Raw genomic sequence first — 19,475 nt, forward strand, 5'->3', positions numbered from 1 at the left:
CTTAATTGCGTAGACCTGTACACAAATTCTAGTTTGAGTTAATTACATTATTAAGAGAATGAAACGATAATGCAGTGCATATTTCAAAAAGAAACCTACGTAACCATTATAATATAAAGCGGAAGATATACTAAAAAATCAAAGATGAACAAACCCTAATGTTCATAATAAAACTATTTATCATTAGTTGCAAACATAGAAAGCCGTTGTTTTTATCACTATTAGTCGTATCTAAACTACTATCTAAATTTATATTCATTTTATTTTTTTAGGCGAATGTATAAGAATTTTTCGTTACCAAATGTTTTTTTAAACCGAATTAAAGCCACAGTTGATTGGTTACAAATTTTATTTATTAAGATGTAATTAAATTTAGGGCAAACTTAATTAAGGTTTTTGTAAAATAATTTTAACCAATCAAACGTGGCTTTAAATCATATTTAAGAAAACGATTTCACCTAAAATCCGATGTCTAGTTATATCATATAGCTATACCTTTTTTAACTTGTTAAACAATTAATTTTGGTAAAACAAGTATTATTTTTAGTGTGAGTCACTTTACCGGAAAACTTAAATAAGTGTAAGGGCCATCAGCGATCAAATTTCAGCCATATTAAAATCTCACACATACTCACCTGTTTTTGAGTGGTCTTGTCGAAGCCTCTTGGCCAAAATTTGCCAACGCGGTTATGGCCTACACCTGAGGTCACCTTTGTATAATCCGCCTTGTTGTTGGAACGATCGCTGATCTCGACTCTCACCAGGCTTTATGGCGCGTAATTTGAATATGTAAAAGCGGTCACCGAAATCGCGCAACTTCGCCCCATTGATCCATTTGCAATTAACAGCGCTTGTGTTTACATTTTAATAATTTTTTTATGATTATTTATTAGCTAAAATCTCAACGGGAACTTTGCGTAACAACAAATATTCAACAACAATGGGCGACGGCACTTGTTAATTTAACAAGTCCTCACCTCGCGAATGGCTGTGGCGCTCCTGGGGATCAACCTGTGGTCCTTTTTAGAAGCGGAAACGCTTGGCGGGCACGTTGTACTGGTAGCCCGACTCCACGGGAGCTGGGGCAGAGTAAACTGGAGCGGGAGCGGGAGCAGAGTAAACTGGAGCAGGAGCAGGTGCAGAGTAGACTGGAGCTGGTGCTGGAGCAGGGATGTCCTGGACAGGGGGCAGGTACTCAGGGGCTGGAGCAGGAGCGGAGTAAACGGGAGCAGGAGCAGGAGCGGAGTAAACGGGAGCTGGTGCTGGAGCAGAGTAGACTGGAGCTGGGGCAGGAGCAGGGATGTCCTGAACGGGGGGCAGGTACTCAGGAACTGGAGCAGGAGCTGAGTAAACGGGAGCTGGTGCAGGAGCAGAGTAAACTGGAGCGGGAGCAGGTGCAGAGTAAACTGGAGCAGGAGCAGGGGCGGAGTAGACTGGAGCGGGAGCAGGAGCTGGGATGTCCTGGACAGGTGGCAGGTACTCAGGGGCTGGAGCAGGTGCAGGAGCGGAGTAAACGGGAGCTGGGGCAGGAGCAGAGTAGACTGGAGCAGGAGCTGGGATGTCCTGGACAGGGGGCAGGTACTCCGAAACGGGAGCAGGTGCCGGAGCAGAGTAAACTGGAGCAGGGGCAGGAGCAGAGTAAACTGGAGCAGGGGCAGGAGCAGAGTAGACTGGAGCTGGAGCAGGAGCCGAGTAAACTGGAGCAGGAGCAGGGGCGGAGTAGACTGGAGCAGGTGCCGGAGCAGAGTAAACTGGAGCCGGGGCAGGGGCAGAGATCACCTCCTGGGCGGGAGGCAGGTAAGCCGGAGCCGGGGCCGAGGGAATGTTGAAGGTCGGCGTGGGCTTGTTGTAGCTGTAGCCACCACCCAGGTTCAGATGGGACACATCGGCGGAGGCCACGGCGATGGCGCACACAGCGAAGACGAAGAGTTTCTGCAAAAGCGGAAATGAATAAAAAATCAGTGGAAGATCGGGATCCGTAACATGGTAACGGTTGGCCAAGGTGAGCGGGGGACCAAGGTCAGCGGCTATCTTGTTGGACAGACAGTGTGTACTCACCATTGTTGTTGATTTGTTGATGGGGCTTTTAAAGTTCGTTGGATTTGCTTTGGTAAGCTCTGGTCGCAAGACGCTCAAGCTGAATGATGACCAACTGCAGATGGGCCGGCACTTTTATACCGAAACCCGGGTTCGGATCCGTCTGCTCTGTTTGGGGCCAAAAAGATTGGGCTCACCTGTCTTCGTGTCTTAGGTCTTCGGTGAGTCTTGCGCTTCTTTCTGTCAATGAAAAGACGGCCAGTTATGAAGAGAGTAAAGCAGTGATCATTAACCCAGCCATGGGTGTTGGGTTGGGCGACCTGAATTATTTAAAGCTTACGTTTGTAAGGGGTTTTCTGTATCAAAAAAAGGTTTATACCATTGACATATTTACTAATATATTCTAGGCAGGGACCGAAAATAATGATTATTTTTTTTGAGTAAAAAATAAAAATCACCATTTAATGATTATTTTGTAAGCGAAAAAAATATCGCTCAGAAATAATGATTATTTTGTGAGCGATATATTTCGCTCAAAAATATCACTCAAAGTGGGATTGCATCCGTCCTACGCGGAATTTAACAAAGATTTAAATGTGCTCTTGTAGGTAGCACAAATTCACATATTCCGTTAAGAAAAAAATAAATTTTCTTTGTATAAACCGCTAAAAAAAACAAAAAAAACTTTTTGTATAAAAACACTTTCTGTGGGAATCGAACTCGTGCTTACAGCTCGGTGGACCAACACACTATCACCCAGCCCACATGTCGGGTTGGATCTAAGTGGAATAGTTCATAACATCTTGTTAAGTCGTTTTACTAATAAATAAATGACATAAAGTTCTAAGGTTGATACAACTTTTTGTATTTAAGCATACCTCTTGTCAATTAAAAACCGCGTTTTAAAAAGTTTATACAAAGAAATCACCTTCTTTTATTAACTCGATGGTTGCTCCTTAGTTCTACCTACAAGCAGAAATTTAAAAGTTTGTAAAATTCCGTACAGAACGGCTGCAATCGCACTTTGAGTGATATTTTTAAGTGAAATAATATCGCTCACATAATAATCATTATTTCTGAGCGATATTTTTTTCGCTTACAAAATAATCATTAAATGGAGATTTTTATTTTTTCTCTTATAATGATTAATTTTATTATTAAAAAATTGTACATCCTACCTATGACACATATGTGTATCCACTTTACGTTGCCCATCAGTGGGTTAAGACCGGGTAACCGCTCATCGTTATCGGGAGATTTGACTGGGTTTGGCAATGTCAATAGGGCAGGCTGGCCGCGAACACAGCCGATCGGATTGAGAGGACGGGACACGCCAACACTCATTTGCATGCGAGACAGCTGGCCACGCAGCAATTTAAGGGCCTCCGCCGGCTAATGTCAGAGGTCAACCAAAACTGATATACGCTGCCGCTGCAGTTAGCGGAAATTAGTTTTGTTTGACTATTAGCCGGTGCTAATGGCTAAACTACATGCTTGACCAAGCGCTCAAGGATGTCCAGCTCGTCTTTAGCCTTAGTGAACATATAAGTGGGGAAATCGAAAGATGTACCCATGTATGGATGTATACTTTTTCTGTTAATCAGGTAACCTTTAATTATAGGTTGCACGTAAATCACCAAAGTTGTAGATCAATCGTTTTTTTAAGGGCTTCATATTTATTTTCAATAGTTTATTTTGCTTCGTATTCTTCATGTATTTTGGTAAGGGCCTTTTTGCCACTTTTTGCTCAACAGTGAGGTGGCACTTTTCCTACTTTTTGACATATCTTTTTGATCAGACTTATATCACCGCTACTAAAGCGATCAAAAACTGAGAGAAAATGTTATGATTTTGATATTGGCATATGAATTTCCATAATTTTAAATTCTTTATAATTAATTAACAAATTACTTACTTTTATATTTTTAAATGTATCGGAGTTTTATAAATAAAACAAACATTAAAGTAATTCTTTTATAAGAAGACTTTAAAAAAATAAAAAAAAATAACCTTAAATTAATAAAACAAAAAATAGATAAATAAGTAATCTGTTAAGAAATGAATTGTAACTTAATATGTCAAAGATGTAAACTTTTTTTTTTACTCTGCACGACCTTCAGATGTCTTTGTGCTTTGTTTATTGTTGTATTTACTAATCGAACCCCCTTCGTATTGTTAAATTTCTAATGCATAAATGCAGCATCTGAAAGCATATTTCTCTTAAAGCGAAAACTATTCATGAGGTATCGCGAATTTGCTTAGCCTACTTTAAACAGCCAATATCATATATATTTTTTTTTACGAAAAAGAAGAAGCAGATGGCCAGCAGAAGAGGCGTAATCCGTTTTAATTATGCCGTTTAAAAAAAGTCACACAGCAACAAATATCCAATTTGACCAAAATGACTTGGCTTGCATAAAAATGTATTTTTGTCGATACTTTCTGCCCAGGTCTCACTTAATTAACCAATTAGCTAACCATATTCAACGAAAAATAAAAGTAAAACATTCAATTTATGCACGGCAAACATACGCCAATTTTGTTTGTTGTATGGCCAAGAATGCTTTGTTTATCTAAAAATATAAAAAAACAGAGGGTTGCAGACTCTTCACATTATCATATATGCGCAATTTATCATTTTAATATTGCCCAATAAATAAATGTAAATCTAGTGGCCGACCGAAGCTTGATATCGTTGACTCTAATTAGTTGCGTCTACCAAATATTTAAGCTAAGCTTAAATGGGAGCTTTTTGGCGAGGGAACCGAGCGCAGATATTAATGTCTTTATTTCCCAAGCTAACAGCAGCCATGAAGTGTAATAAATCCAATAAAATATTCTCTTCAAAATGATTTAAACCGAAATTAATTTGGAGTATGATTTAGTTTTATTAATAATAAGTTTAATTAAATGGGTCGCAAAATTTAAAATGTCGAAAGAAATATGTTTTTTTTATTCCAGCAATATCTCGGAACCTGTAGGTCGCCTTATGGGAGTTTTATTTAGGAGCACAAAATATCAAGTACAATTAGTTTTTATGCAACTTAATAGGGTTTGATTTTGATGTCTTTTGATTCTTAATTTTCTTAATTTCTTTAATGGCCTCATTTCCGAATTGTTGACATATTTGCTGTTCATACTTAAAATAATGCAAGTATTAAAGAAGAAAAGGGAGTGCGAGTGTTATTGCTTACAACCTTTTAATGAATTATCAGAATTTACCCATATTTGGATGGGTATATTGGAATTTATGACACTAGAGAATGATGGATCACAAAAAAGAAACCAAGTCAATTGTTTATAGAAAACTTTTTATACCCTTGCAGAGAGTATTATAATTTTGGTCAGAAGTTTGTAACGCAGTGAAGGAGACGTTTCCGACCCCATAAAGTATATATATTCTTGATCAGGATCAATAGGGGAGTCGATATAGCCATGTCCGTCTGTCCGTCTGACCGTCTGTCCGTCTGACCGTCTGTCCGTCTGACCGTCTGACCGTCTGACCGTCTGTCCGTCTGTCCGTCTGTCCGTCTGTCCGTCTGTATGTCTGTTTCAATACCGTTTGCGAGCTCAGTTTAAAAGCTAGCGCCTTGAAACTTTCACAGTCGCACAGTGGGGCGAAAAAGCCAAAAGTCTGCCTTAAATCAGCGGAGCCCTATAGCGAATGGGGCATTCTTAAAGGCAATTAAATATGTAAAAAAACATCATAAGGTGAATTTTTTTAGTGACATTTTTTTGTTGTAGAAAATTTTTAAGAAAAAACATTTTTTTTTTTTTAAGAAAAAAAATATAAATAAATTAGTTATAGGGTTCTAAGTTTTCCAATATTTTTTTTTAATTTAACTTGATTTTTGAAAAAAAAAAGTATTCAAATCGGTTAACTATATCTTATAGCTGCCATATAAACGCTTATTACAAAGGGGAATGTCTCGGTTCTATTTCAATATTGGTTCATATAAATTGGGATTAAGGCAGTATTTATCATTTTAGCTCTAAGCTTACCTTTTTTTTAATTGGTCAATGATATCTTATAGATGTCATAGAATCAATCAAGGAAATATAGCACATTTTCAAAAAAAAACTGGTAGAAACCGGTATTTATGAACAGATATGAACTGTATTTTTAGTAAAATAACATAATTTAAAATTTTAAACCCAAATTTGTTTATTAATTTATCATTATCTTCATCAATACCTTCACATAAGTAAAATATTTTCATGATGTTAAGGCGCGCGGATAACCAGGGCTGTCGATATTTCAAATTAAGAACATTTCTTGCTAACTTAAACTGCGGTTTTCTCAGAAGAGGCACAAAAGGGCAGGCTAATTTTTTCAGAAAATGTAGTTAAATCTAGGGTGTAACACTACTTTACGTCCAAGAATATCCAAAAAATCCCAATTTTTTTGAACCCTTTTAAAAAAAAAAAAAAAAAATAGTAATTATGTATCTAAAATTTTTATTGTTTTTTTAATTTTTTAAGAATTGGATGCTCTTAAAATTTCAATCGTTACATATACAACTTAGGCCCTTGGGCGCTTTCAGAAAAATTTCAAAGATGTGTAAAAATACCTTTTTTTCTTATTGGCTAAAATTATGTTTCGAAAAATCCACTTTATAAATCTGTATTGGGAGAACCATTCATCACAGATCACTCTTTCCTTTTGATTTGTATAGAGAATTCAATTGTTTTTAAAGTTGCATTGCAACATTTTGGAAAATCTTAAAAAAAAAAAAACATTTTGGCGGGCTTTTTGTTCTAGGCGCCCCACAGTGAGTCGTCCTAAAACATGTGAGCTATACCTTATAGCTCCCATAGGAACAATAGGGTGGAATCGGTAAAAATTTAACGTTTTTCAGGATATTTCGCGCAGAATATAAGCTATTGACATGAAACTTTCCAAATCTTATTATTTTATGCATACCTTCACTAGGGTAAAAGCGCGTGCCGATCGGGCGTCTATATCCTATAGCTCCCATAGGAACAATAGGGTGAAAAATGTTTCAATTTTATTTTTTTCAATTATAAAATATTTTGTTTGTTTTTTGTCAAGTTTTCATTCGTAAAATCTGCAAGCTTCGGCTTGCCGAAGTTAGCTTCCGTCCTCGTTTTTATACATTTTACTTATATTTTGTCTTGCTCAACCAATTTAGGTTTTAATTTAAAACCGTACAGGTACATAGCTACAACTCAACGAACTTAGGAAATGTAGCCTTTTTAACATTTTAGTGACTGTTAATTCGTAAAATCTCAAACAAAAAAACACCAAGACGAGCTCCAATTTAAATTTACCTTCGAAATGAACCAAACACGCTTAATTATAATTATAAAATATGTTATATTTACATTTTTCCAGATTTGCAATGCTAGGCCGGTAACGTCTTTGCGCCTGAACTTTGAATTTCAAGATTGATCAACGTGTGAAACTTTTTTGACCGTTCTTAGATGGTTGTAGATGGCGTGTTAACAAAAGTGGACTTAACAGCCTCTCCCATATAGATGGCCCATTATGGGTCGTCTCCCTGCTAACCCCTAACCAAGTTCACAACCATTAATGGAATCTTTAGAAAATGTATTCCCACCACACTCTTATAAAAAAGAGTGGCCAGTTCGCGCTTTTGCGCCGACGACAAATAAATGGTGTATAAGTGGGAAACCTTTTTCTGCGTTTTCAGAAAAAGCACACCCGACCACACTCTTTTTTTGTCAACAAAACAAACATTTTGCTTTTTCGTCGCGGGTGGACTGTTGTGGGATCGCATGCGCTGCGAGCGTTCTGTGAGTGAAAAAGAGTGGCCAGCTCGCGCTTTTGCGCCGCCGACAATTGCCGTGTAATTAAATCCGTGAATAAATGGTAGATAAATCGGAAACCTTTTTCTGCAGTCAGCAGAACGGGAGAGCGGAGGAGTTTTCGTGTCGCGTCATCTCGCTCGCACCGCAAAGGTCGTTCGTTGCTGCGTGTGTGGGCGTGTGTATGTGTGTGTTTTTGGCGGAGGGTGGGGGAAAGTGCAGAGTACAAGCATATCAAACCGTGCACAAAGGCATTGATTAAGTTTTTAAGCTGCAGAAGCCAAGCCAAGCAAATGTTAATACGCGCAAACTAGAAGAATAACGAGTGACTGGAGCGCGCAATAAGATAAAATTGAAGGTTATTCTTTGTGCGTGTGTGAGTGTGCCATTGTAAACAAAAAAGCAAGTGTTGTGTGCTGAGCGGGGGGAGGGGCAGAGAGAAGGAGAAAGAGAGGAGAGGGTGAGAGCGCAGAGACTGGTGAGCGAGAGCGAGAGAGCGCACGCTCGCTGTCACGAAGAAAGCAGCGCACAAAGCGAACGCTGAAAATGTCAATAAACTCTGCGAAAGGTGAGGAAAAACGCAACAAGAGTGCCGCCGTCGTGTAAAATAAAACCCAAGACTCGAAGAAAGCCGCAGAAAGAGGCAAGTGCAGAGCAGAACAACTCGTGCGTGTGTGAGTGTATGTGGGAGAGAGGAGAGAGTCGAGTGCGAGTGTGTGTGTTGGTTCTGATTGGACGGTGTGTGCAGAAAAGTCTTTCTGGTTTCGATTCGCTTGCAACAGTTTCCGCGTTTGCAGCTCCAACAAGTTTCGTCGTCGCTTTTTTTCGCGGCTGCATTTTGTTTATTTTATTGTCAATTTGCTGCCTTTCCTCGTCGCTCGTTAACCCACACAAGTGCGCTCGCCTCGCCGCTGGATGAGTAATTTACCGTTAATAATTCACAGGTGAAAAATCCAATGTTTGTCGTGCAATAATTTCCTCGATTGCCATCGAGTCGCTTCCAGTCGGGAAAATACATAGTTTACAAGAAAAGTCATATACACATTACATTAATACGCATGCAAATTAAACAAAGTTTCAAGTAAAATGTGACAAAACTAAAATGTGAATCCAACCAAACAAGACCAACTGAAATCCCAACTGGCTTTTGGGTTTCAAATCTTATCAACGCAGCAACGGAAATCCATAAAAATCTTGATAGACTGAAAAAAGGGACAATTGGAATACTTTTATTTTTAAATGGTAAGATCAATTCGCTTTCTTAAAAATTAAGTTTAAGTAAATCATTAAACTATACCAAGCACTGAAAGAAATGGAAAAAGGTTTTCGCTCATGGGTTTATGCTTTAAAAATAAAAATAGTAGGACCAGCTTAAGAGTAAAAGGTTTGTCTTGTTATTTTTTTTTATTCATGAAAATATGGTTTTTTTTTTTTTAATATATATGTGGCGTATACAGAATTTTGTTGTGGGGGATTTGAGAACAAATTTTTGGTGGCATACTTTTTGAATACCCGATTTCCTTTCATTTTTCAACGGTTGGTATGGTGAACCGAGGTTCACACAGTAGATCAATTCAAGAAAAGCACTTCACCCACACCACCGAAAAACGTTTCGAGCCCCTGAAATCAAAACAAATTAATTAACACCCCAATCTGCGGAAATATCGGAAAGGGGACTCAGTGGTGACTGACGAAGTGACTGGTCGACCAGCCACTTCAATTCATAAGCAGTGAAATGTAACGGCGCCGTTGGCCACTTGAACTACTTTCATATGGTGGAGGCTTTGTACCCGAACCCGAATTTGGACCCCAACTTGGATGACTCATTCATTGGACATAATACTCGGATCAAGCTCCCGAACCCAAAAACGCATTTCTTTAGGAAACCTAAAATAATTAATTTAAGTTTAAAATATTTCCTATAGAAACTTTTTATAATCGATACATATTAAAAATTTCCAAATATTGGTATTGGAATATTTTTATATTTTTCATAAACAGATTTTCGAAAAAAAACTTTTATTCGGTCATCCAGACCTTGTCGTAACGTGACTTTTTTCTCTCAGTACAGCCTACCGGAAATTGTTTCGACAACGATTCGAAGAAAATGAGAGCAGAGACTGGGCTCGATCAGGGAGTAGAGTATCCGAGGAGGATTGTTGGCTGGGTAAGGCAATTCATGTCTCTGAATAATATGGCCCAGGCACGTTTTGAACTCTACCACTCTACCACACATTTCGTTGTGCCGAGGCCGAGTCTTTTGCTCTTTCTGCTTTCGCGTGAGGCTTGACCCAGAAAAATCGAAGACTCGCCAATTCTGCGGCTGGCTATGCTGCTGATGAGGCTGAGGTTGGGCCAAACTTTGGGCTTTCGAGGAGCTGAGCCGCAGAAGGGGCTGTCTCATAAACCATTTTAAATGTCGGGCTCATTATTATTTTGACTGCGTCGGCTTGCGGTTTTTGTGTTTATTGGCTGTTCTTACTCTGCTCTTCGGCTGCATTTTCAACTCTTTTCATTTTGAAACCTGGGCTTATGAACGGCCATTTCCGAAGGTTAACCGCGAGTTTTGTAAGTTGATTGGCTCCGGTTTGTCCACCGCGTATGATGCTTGTTTATATTCTTGAACTCTTTTTAAATATGTGCGGGGCCTCAAAGGTTAATTTACAGCTTTCGTTGTCGTAACTTATGAATAAGTCGCAGATCTGGTCCACCTTAATACGGTTTTTAAAATATAATGGACCAGGAGACTCTCTGAACTATTCCTTAAGAAAACATTTGACTCCTTCAGAGATCATAATTTGTCTAGCCATATCTTATGTCGATCTTGAACTGCCACAACTTAACTATTTTTCGTTCGTCAGTTGGGTGCCAGCTGTTAACCGGTTCTTAAACATGCCTTCGGGTGTACCAACCGCCACTGGTTGCCCCCTTGCCATCCCACCTCCTCCCACTTGCAATACATAAATTAATACATGCTCGTCGACGTCCGCCCGATTCTCTCCCTGGCTTTGACTCTGACTGCTAATTAGCAGTTAACAATTGCAACATTGACCTCCTCACCATAATTCTTTTTCGTTTTTCTAGCTCGCGAACTACGAGAATATCGAGAATGCTTTTTGCTTTGTTCCATTGTCTAAGGCGAAAGATCCAACCAAAAGATACAATAACATGGCGGCAGGTTTACCTTGCTGTAACCTCGCCAAGAACTCCAGGTGAAAAGGCTGAAGAAGAAAAGAACACAACCCAGCTAAAGTTATTCTGGCTCTAAGAGCAGGAGAAAGAGAAAAAAAGTTAGATTTTCTACCGCTCCATTTGTTGGCAACATAGTTGCTTGCCATTCTTACGGTTCTTTAGTATTTCTTATTGTAAATAAATTGAATGCTTCAAAATATTCAGTGAGAGTAAAATAATAAACCAACGAAGAATTAGTTTATTCTCCTATAGGAAATATAGGAACTAATTTATTGATATATATTAATCGTCCAAAGCTAATAATATAGTCATCAGATTTTCATAAAAATTAATCGGGAAAGTATCTGCCCGATAGCTTCAAAACTGTGAGACTAAACAGACGGACGGACAGACAGACGGACGGACAGACAGACGGACGGACAGACAGACGGACGGACAGACAGACGGACGGACAGACATACGGACGGACGGACAGACATACGGACGGACGGAGGGACGAACAGACGGACGGACATACGGACTCGCAAGGGTATAATGAAAACAAATAATAGGGAAATAATAGAAACATCGCATTTTTCTGGAAACTCAAAAATAAATTATAAAATATCGGATGAACGAAATGTCTAGCTGCATTAAGCGGTTTTAACTACCAGGGTATATACACTCCGGTTTGCCGAAACTTCATAGCTTCGGTTCTCGTTTTAACTTGCAGTTTTTGGCCAGTTGCAGTTGGTTGTCGTTGCCGTTGCCCTCTCGCTGTTTTTGTGCCATTTTGTTTGATTTTTGCAACTGGCAACTTTACCGATTGCCATAACTGTGCAGTCGTTGGTTCGGTTGCCGTTGTATGTTAGCTTTGTCGTTTTTTTTTGTTTTGTCTATACGTGTCTATATAAACATGATCACTTTGCCCGATTTCTTGTCTTGGCTCGGCACTTTTCAGTTGATGGTGGTAGGTGACGCGGGGCCATAGAAAAATACGAAAAACATGTTGCCTAAATGTTGTTGCTGCTGCAGTTGCATTTGCAGCAACTTACTGTTGTTGTTGTCGATGGTTGTGCAACAATTGGAAGCATTTTTGGGCTGCAGTTGAACTTTTGTTGAAACCTGAAAAGGAATGTATGTACGTAAGAGTCTTTGATACGTTTTAAATTGCTGATCGAGCAGATTAAAATACCTGCAATATTTTTATCCGAAAATAAGAGAATGAATAAAATATAATACTTTGTATTTTAGTTCAAATACTTTAATATCTCACTACAGATATGGTTGCATACCATTTTAAAATGCGTTGTAAATGGTTATAGGATCATTTTTGAAAATGTACCAATGATAAATAATATTTGGATTCAAAATAATTATTTTTCCGATTCCCCATTTATTTACTATACTTTTCCTGTGTTTTGAAAAAAATGTTCTTCACATAATTTTTATTCATTCCATTTTTAGACTAATTTTAAATAGAAATTTAAATTTAAATTGCCGTACCACACCTACATAATCTTTCACGACTCTTTATAACATATCAACAGACTCGGGAGAATGTGTCAGTCACTTAATTAAGGAGAAAATCAGCGCAAAGTCTGCAGAATGCGGAGTTGAAAAGGAATTTTCTTGTTTATTTATAACGCTGAAGGTCAGCTAATAAATCCCCGAACGCAACGCTAAAGGAGCTCAAAACAATCAGGGCCCGAACAGCCGAAATTTATGACCATTAGCGATTTTAATTTATGCAAAGAACAGAGAATAACTCGATGATGAATAAGAAGAAGCTGCCGGCTTCGATCTGCTTGCCTGGTGGGATCAGGCTCAACTTGACTAGGGTTTGGAAACAAGAAATCGATAAAAATCTCATCAAATTAAGGCAAAACGATAAAAATTGATTGGCGCATGGCTCCAGACAAACGCCCCATATCTTGGCTTCAGCTCCAACTCGATTTACAGCCCCAACCTAGGCTTCTCGACTGGCAAGACGGCTTGAGAGTTTCTACCGTGAATCCGTGAAAAAACCAGTCAATAAAGTTTGCCGAGAAACTATTCTAATGCGACGTAGAGGCTGGCAAAGTCGGGGCTAAGGAAACTTCGAACCGTTCTGGGGATCTTCTCCGTCCATTTTACTGTCGTTTTTGCTTCGCCAACTACTTTTCGTCTGATGACTAATCACTTATGTATTGCTACGATCCATCGACTGGCCTCCGAGGTTCTGGGATCGGAGAATTTCGCGGGATTTTAGATTATAATGTTTTGAGGAAGGGTGTAGAAAAGCTCTCTACTACACTCATAAAAATAATTTTCTACATTTTAGAAAATCGCCCTAAAAAAATTTTCGCCGTTGAACTGAGAAAAATTTTCTATTTTCATGACAAATTTGCCATAAACTCAAGGCAGGTGACCATAAAAAAATCTTTTTAGGGTTAATTTTTCTATTTTTCTAATATTTAGGGCGATTTTTTTCGACTTGCTTCGTTTTGACCTTTTCTAAATCCAACGGCGAATTGCCCTAATTTTTTTTCTAAAATTTTTCTAAATACAAGGCGATTTGCCTTAAAAATCACTCCAAAAGTGTGAAATTCGGTAGCCCAGCGGTCTAATCACTTGCGCTTTCAACTTTGCTATATGAGGACTAAGGTCGTGGGGTTGTGGGTTCGAACCCTGTGTGATTCAACTTGATTTTTGTTTTTTTTTTTCTGTAAACATTATAATACCAAGGACATTTTTTCGTCCGAATTTTAAATTAAAGTAGTCTTTAAACCTTAAAAACGTATGGGAGTTCTGAGTTAGAAGCATACTTTGTGTTTGCGGGCAAGAAAACGGGACTAATTGTCACAGTCGTCAGGAAAAAAATATACGGTTTAGTTGCCCTTAGTCATATTATAACGTAGACCTCAATAAAATAAGATGTGTGCAGAGTTTGTTCGTCGTCTTGCGCGATGGGTCTGTGGTGCAGCGGTAGGACGTTAGACTCTAAACCGAGAGGTCGTGGGTTCGATTCTCGCAATGACCAAAAAAAGTAAGTTGTTTTTTCTCCTCATATTTATTTCCCTAATTCATTTACAAACATGATTTTTCAGTTCTAACGGCTGTGCTGTATAGATCGGGCCCCCCTCTTAACGCGGCTCCCATATAAGCTACACACCAATACAATAATATGAAACGGTGTCCTCCGCCGGTGTTGTTTAATTAAAGCAGTCCCAGTTCCCAGAATATAGACGATTAAAAAAAACATGCTTTCCAAATTCAGTTAAGCATGCTCAAACACGATTTTTTTTAATTTGTCTAATTTTTTAGGGCATTCGCCTATAAAAACAGAAAATTCGCCCTTAATTTTAGAAAAATACACCTTAATATTAGGGCAAATCACCCTAAAAACAGGAAAATATTTCTTATTTCAAGAAAAATCACCCTAAATTAAACCAAATTTGCATCGGGATTTTTTAGAAAATTTTTCTAAATACACGGGCGAATCGCCAGCGGATACGATTTATGGGCGATTTTCTAAATCCACGGGCGAAAAGTAAGTTTTTTAGGGCGATTTAGGGTAAAAATTTCTATGAGTGTAACTTTAAACCACAATAAAATGTAAAAAATATATGTTCCCAATATATCTATGCTATTCTTTATCAAAATTTACAAAGTTACCGTTGCAAACTTTAACATAAATCACCTGTATTTGTAGGGTATTGGTCTTTCGCGTAGACTTCGCAGAATCTTTGTTCTGCCCTCGTTTACTTTGTGTTTTCTTTGGTCCTCTTAGCACAGCAAGCTTGATTGGTTCCACTCACCCTCTCTTTCCATCAATGGTCCCCGAACCGCCGCAAAAAACGAGTTTCCTCCTGCTTCAGGTTTCTTTCGGCTATCTTTTCTACAGTGCTCGTTTTTCTCGGAGTTAAGCTTTTTGAGAGCCGTATGTTTTTTAAAACATATGACGGTTGTATGACGATTCCTAGCAGCAGTTTTCACTTTAAATCTGGAAGAACTTTTTAGTGATTTCGGTGATCCTAATATAAGAATGATAGTACTTCAAAGTATAAAGAACAAATTGAGTTATTATTATTAAATGGTCAATAATATAGATAAGGTTCTTCTGAGAAGTACTGATACCGACTGGAAATAAAATGGCAATATTTATTTTTAATAAAAATAACCACTCTTTTACGTATGATTTTATATACTGACCTTGAGATGGAAACAAATGAATTTTAAGATCTAAGGCATATCATTATTACAACACAAAAAGTTAAATAATATGGCAATTATAAAGATAACTTGGGCTTTGAATTATTTCTTCTACTTAACAAACACAACAAAATGTCGAATTTAATCATTAGACAGCGAGTCGAACAGGTTGATATCAGACAGACTGTCGCAGAAAAAATAATTAGAGTGTTGTATACGTACACTACTGGTCAAAAGAATAAGTACACACGTTACACCCTCACTTGCTAAGAGATATCTCTATAGTTATTGAGGCCAGACCTCCCAAACCTTTTTATTTGGAAAGGTTATTCTGTTCTGCAATATTTAAATAAACAATGGATACAGTAAAACCTGCCTAATCCATGTTAGCCCTACATTTGTGCAATAGGTCGGTTTTGGTGTGGTCAAAATAATAAGTACACTTGTGTTACTTATAAATTTTAAAATATTAAATCTAGAATGGGGCTACGGTTAGTATTTTATCTTAAGTTAGGATCATGTTTATAAGAAGTCTGGGCCAATTGGACGATCCAAAAAGTTTCCAAGCCTGGATTTGGTTATTTCAAAGTCATCATCCATGCTAAAATCTGATTTGCAGCTTAAAAGGAACACTTAACACTTAAGTATGGCTTGTGATTCCCTAAAATTTCCTTAAAAATACTACTCTGAATAAATAAAATCGATTTAGAAAAAAATGAGTACTTACACCGTAAAAAATAAGGAAAAAGGGGAAATAAATAAGAAAAAACCAAAGTTACATGCGGTTTTAATTAAAAAAAAAATAGTTAAATTTTAAATTCTTAATTTTTTTATTTTTATTTTGATAGTAGATAAAACGACTAAAAAAATGAGATATGTTTCATTAAGATCGGTAAACAACTTAAACCGTACTACATGAATCGCACAACGCTAGATATCTATACATAAATACAAATTCCCCGTCCATACAAGTTTGTGTGAAATTCGTTTTTAACGATATAGCAGTTTTGTTATCGTGCACATCGTCAACAGCCATTTAATAATTTGTTGACCGATCTTTATGAAACATATCTCATTTTTTTAGTCGTTTTATCTACTATCAAAATAAAAATAAAAAAATTAAGAATTTAAAATTTAACTATTTTTTTTTTAATTAAAACCGCATGTAACTTTGGTTTTTTCTTATTTATTTCCCCTTTTTCCTTATTTTTTACGGTGTAAGTACTCATTTTTTTCTAAATCGATTTTATTTATTCAGAGTAGTATTTTTAAGGAAATTTTAGGGAATCACAAGCCATACTTAAGTGTTAAGTGTTCCTTTTAAGCTGCAAATCAGATTTTAGCATGGATGATGACTTTGAAATAACCAAATCCAGGCTTGGAAACTTTTTGGATCGTCCAATTGGCCCAGACTTCTTATAAACATGATCCTAACTTAAGATAAAATACTAACCGTAGCCCCATTCTAGATTTAATATTTTAAAATTTATAAGTAACACAAGTGTACTTATTATTTTGACCACACCAAAACCGACCTATCGCACAAATGTAGGGCTAACATGGATTAGGCAGGTTTTACTGTATCCATTGTTTATTTAAATATTGCAGAACAGAATAACCTTTCCAAATAAAAAGGTTTGGGAGGTCTGGCCTCAATAACTATAGAGATATCTCTTAGCAAGTGAGGGTGTAACGTGTGTACTTATTCTTTTGACCAGTAGTGTATGTGTACAAACGAAATTATCACAAATCTAAAAGGAAATACTAAGACCGGCATTGAAAATCGCAGAAAGCGAACATCGCTTAGTGAAGCGGCCTCTGCGAATACTTCCCCTCTACAGAAAGTCAAGCAACGACCTTGGAAAGTCGCCCATAAATAAAATTTCGATGTTAGTGTGAGTATGTATACCCGAAAGTAACAACAAATCGGTCTTCTCTGTTTGCGAAATGAATCATTTAAGAGCATTTAAAAAATGTAATAGACTTTCTGTCTGATTTATTTTCGGATCCCCTGGGATCTTTGTAAGTTTCTTCGAATTGTCCCAAACTGTCTCGTGATGATCTCAAGAGGTAATAAAAACACCGGGAAATGAAATTAATCAATCAAATATTTGAGAGATAACGCAAATATTGTTTGATAAACACCTGCTTCATTTTGAATTGGTGGAATTTTTAGCACACGCCCATCACGTTCTTGGGTGACCCTGTTGTGAGACCACAAAGTGAATATGTAGGTATCCATGACGGAAGTATGAATAGACTAGGATACCGAATTTACGGTTATATAAGAGCGCAAAAGAAGCAACTGGTCTTAAAAAAAACAGTGGTTCTTCGAAAGTTTTAATATAGTTTTAACCGTCTTATGATCTTAATCTGATCTTTTAATACGTTTTAGGACTTATGAGATACCGATTCCACATTTTCAAAGTTTTTCGACCTGTAGCTCACTAAAAGACAATCTAGTTGTTGATTAAAACATATGTATATCACCTAAATTGGTTAGGTGCAACTCATAAAAATACGCACCTACCAAAAAATGGTTCTTAAAATTTTTTTAAAAATTTTTGAACAATTGTTCTGTCACTTTAATCTTAAGGATATTCTGGTGCACTAAAAAAATCAATGAAGAGAAGTTAAAAAGGCTTGTCGCCTATCTAAATCTTCATTAAAAATTTGTATTTACATAACCTCATTATTATGGTTTGCGGCTGATAGAAAATATATTTATTTGAATATATTAACTTTCTGTTAATAATATGAAATGAATTCATATTTATACGAGTACAGAATACCCCAACTAAAAAAACACTGCGAAGAAATGATCCGCGAACGGTAGAGAACAAGGCGATTGGAGCCCATGGCCGGGGGGTTGAAGAACTCAACTCCGTGAAGAAGAACAACGACCAAAAACCATAAAAATAAGCTCTCGAGAACGGGGAGAAAGAGATCATTGCACACATTTGCGGGACAAACAAGACATCAAGAACCAGACACGAGGCACAGAACATAAAGAAGCGGAGAAGATGGGGTAAAGAGCATCAAAACACGTCGTCGTGGATGTGGATAGTGGAAGCGGACAAAAGAAAGGCCAAATAAGAAGAAGTGGCACGACGACTTGTTGCCAAGACGTAAAAAACTCAAACTTAAACTAAAACTCAGACTCAAACAAAAGCAAATGTGACGAAGAAGCGGAAGGAGTGGAGGAGAGAAGAAGAATCCAGAGAGCCAGAGCCACCAAGAACAGTAAAAAACACGTCATGCTGACTGCCCACCTTCCCACACCCCCTGCCTCCCCATGCCCCCCTAATGGTTCCTTTGCCTGTGCGAAGAACAAGTTGTAAATGAGGCAGAAAAGCAACAGAAAGGAGAGCCAGCGTACGAGCTGAAGAGGAAAGAGAGAGAGCGAGAGAGAGAGAGAAAGAAGGGTCATTGGCGGCCGTTGACTTTGTCTCGCTGATGACCTTGCCCGAAAAATGTAATAGTAAAGTTAAGAAAAACTCAAAGATGGGGTAGCTGCAAATGCACACACACCATCACCATTGCAGCTGGCGGAGAATAGTCAGAAGATTGGGATTGGGGAGCTACGCGCTTGCAGCTGTTGACAAACTGAGCCCAGCCGTCCGAGCGAAAGAGACAGAGAGGGGTGAGGGAGAGGGACAGAGGACGAAGAATGGGAGGCGGGAAGCATTTTTGGGCACAGGGCCAAGGCGAATCGAGCAACGGGACTTTGAACGGGGAAATTGAAGTATTCTTTATATAATACTTGAAATAATAGGTGATTACTAAAAACTGATAAGTTATATTTTTATTTTTTTTAGTACATTGATAAGTTTTTGATGTTACAAAACCATTATTGTAAATTTAAAATTCTTAAACATAATTCAACTGTTTTAATCATGCTATAATCACAATTAGATCTACAAATTGGTAATACGTTATACGTTAATACAGTGATATTAAAATATTCAATAAATAATATTTACTATTCTTGCCTTTTTGAAAAAGAACAAAAAAGGTTTTCTCCTTTTTTCCAATTTTGCGATAGCAACCAAGTTGTATATTGCCAAACAACATTGACATTATTCAATTCTTAATGAAACAAATTATTATTATTTACAATAAATATTATGATACAATAAATCATTAATCTTAGAACAAGTATTTTAATATACCCTTCATTAAACTCAACCCATCGAGACAGTTTAAATGCCGCTCCACCAAGTTCCATTGATCTGGCTCGTTCCAGTTTATCGATTACACAATAAACACTTTATAAATTGCAA

The 19,475-nt window shown here is 37.5% G+C and overlaps 2 protein-coding genes across 6 annotated transcripts in view; one reads left to right on the forward strand and one right to left on the reverse strand.

Annotated features, from left to right (window-relative positions):
- Positions 1 to 851: 851 nt before the first annotated feature.
- On the reverse strand, positions 852 to 3,368 carry LOC108067900 (uncharacterized). The gene is made up of 3 exons (XM_070217241.1): positions 3,216 to 3,368; positions 2,059 to 2,357; positions 852 to 1,932 (listed from the first exon to the last, which is right to left on the reverse strand). The coding sequence occupies exons 2-3, from the start codon at positions 2,059 to 2,061 to the stop codon at positions 1,024 to 1,026; spliced, it is 912 nt and encodes a 303-aa protein (XP_070073342.1). The 5' UTR covers positions 2,062 to 2,357; positions 3,216 to 3,368; the 3' UTR covers positions 852 to 1,023.
- A 132-nt stretch (positions 3,369 to 3,500) lies between these two features.
- Positions 3,501 to 19,475, forward strand: part of Hr39 (Nuclear hormone receptor FTZ-F1 beta) — a 29,748-nt gene continuing 13,773 nt past the window's right edge. The window contains exons 1-2 of one of the 5 annotated variants that reach the window (XM_044394898.2): positions 7,715 to 7,815; positions 8,772 to 9,069. The gene's annotated coding sequence lies outside the window, so the exon portion shown is untranslated. Of the gene's footprint in view, positions 3,642 to 7,714; positions 7,892 to 7,956; positions 7,981 to 8,771; positions 9,070 to 19,475 lie in introns of those variants that run through there. The other 4 variants (XM_070213441.1, XM_070213442.1, XM_070213443.1 and 1 more) reach the window with 4 other exon arrangements.

The sequence above is a fragment of the Drosophila takahashii genome, chromosome 2L, assembly GCF_030179915.1.
Source record: "Drosophila takahashii strain IR98-3 E-12201 chromosome 2L, DtakHiC1v2, whole genome shotgun sequence".
NCBI classification, from domain to species: Eukaryota; Metazoa; Arthropoda; class Insecta; order Diptera; family Drosophilidae; genus Drosophila; species Drosophila takahashii.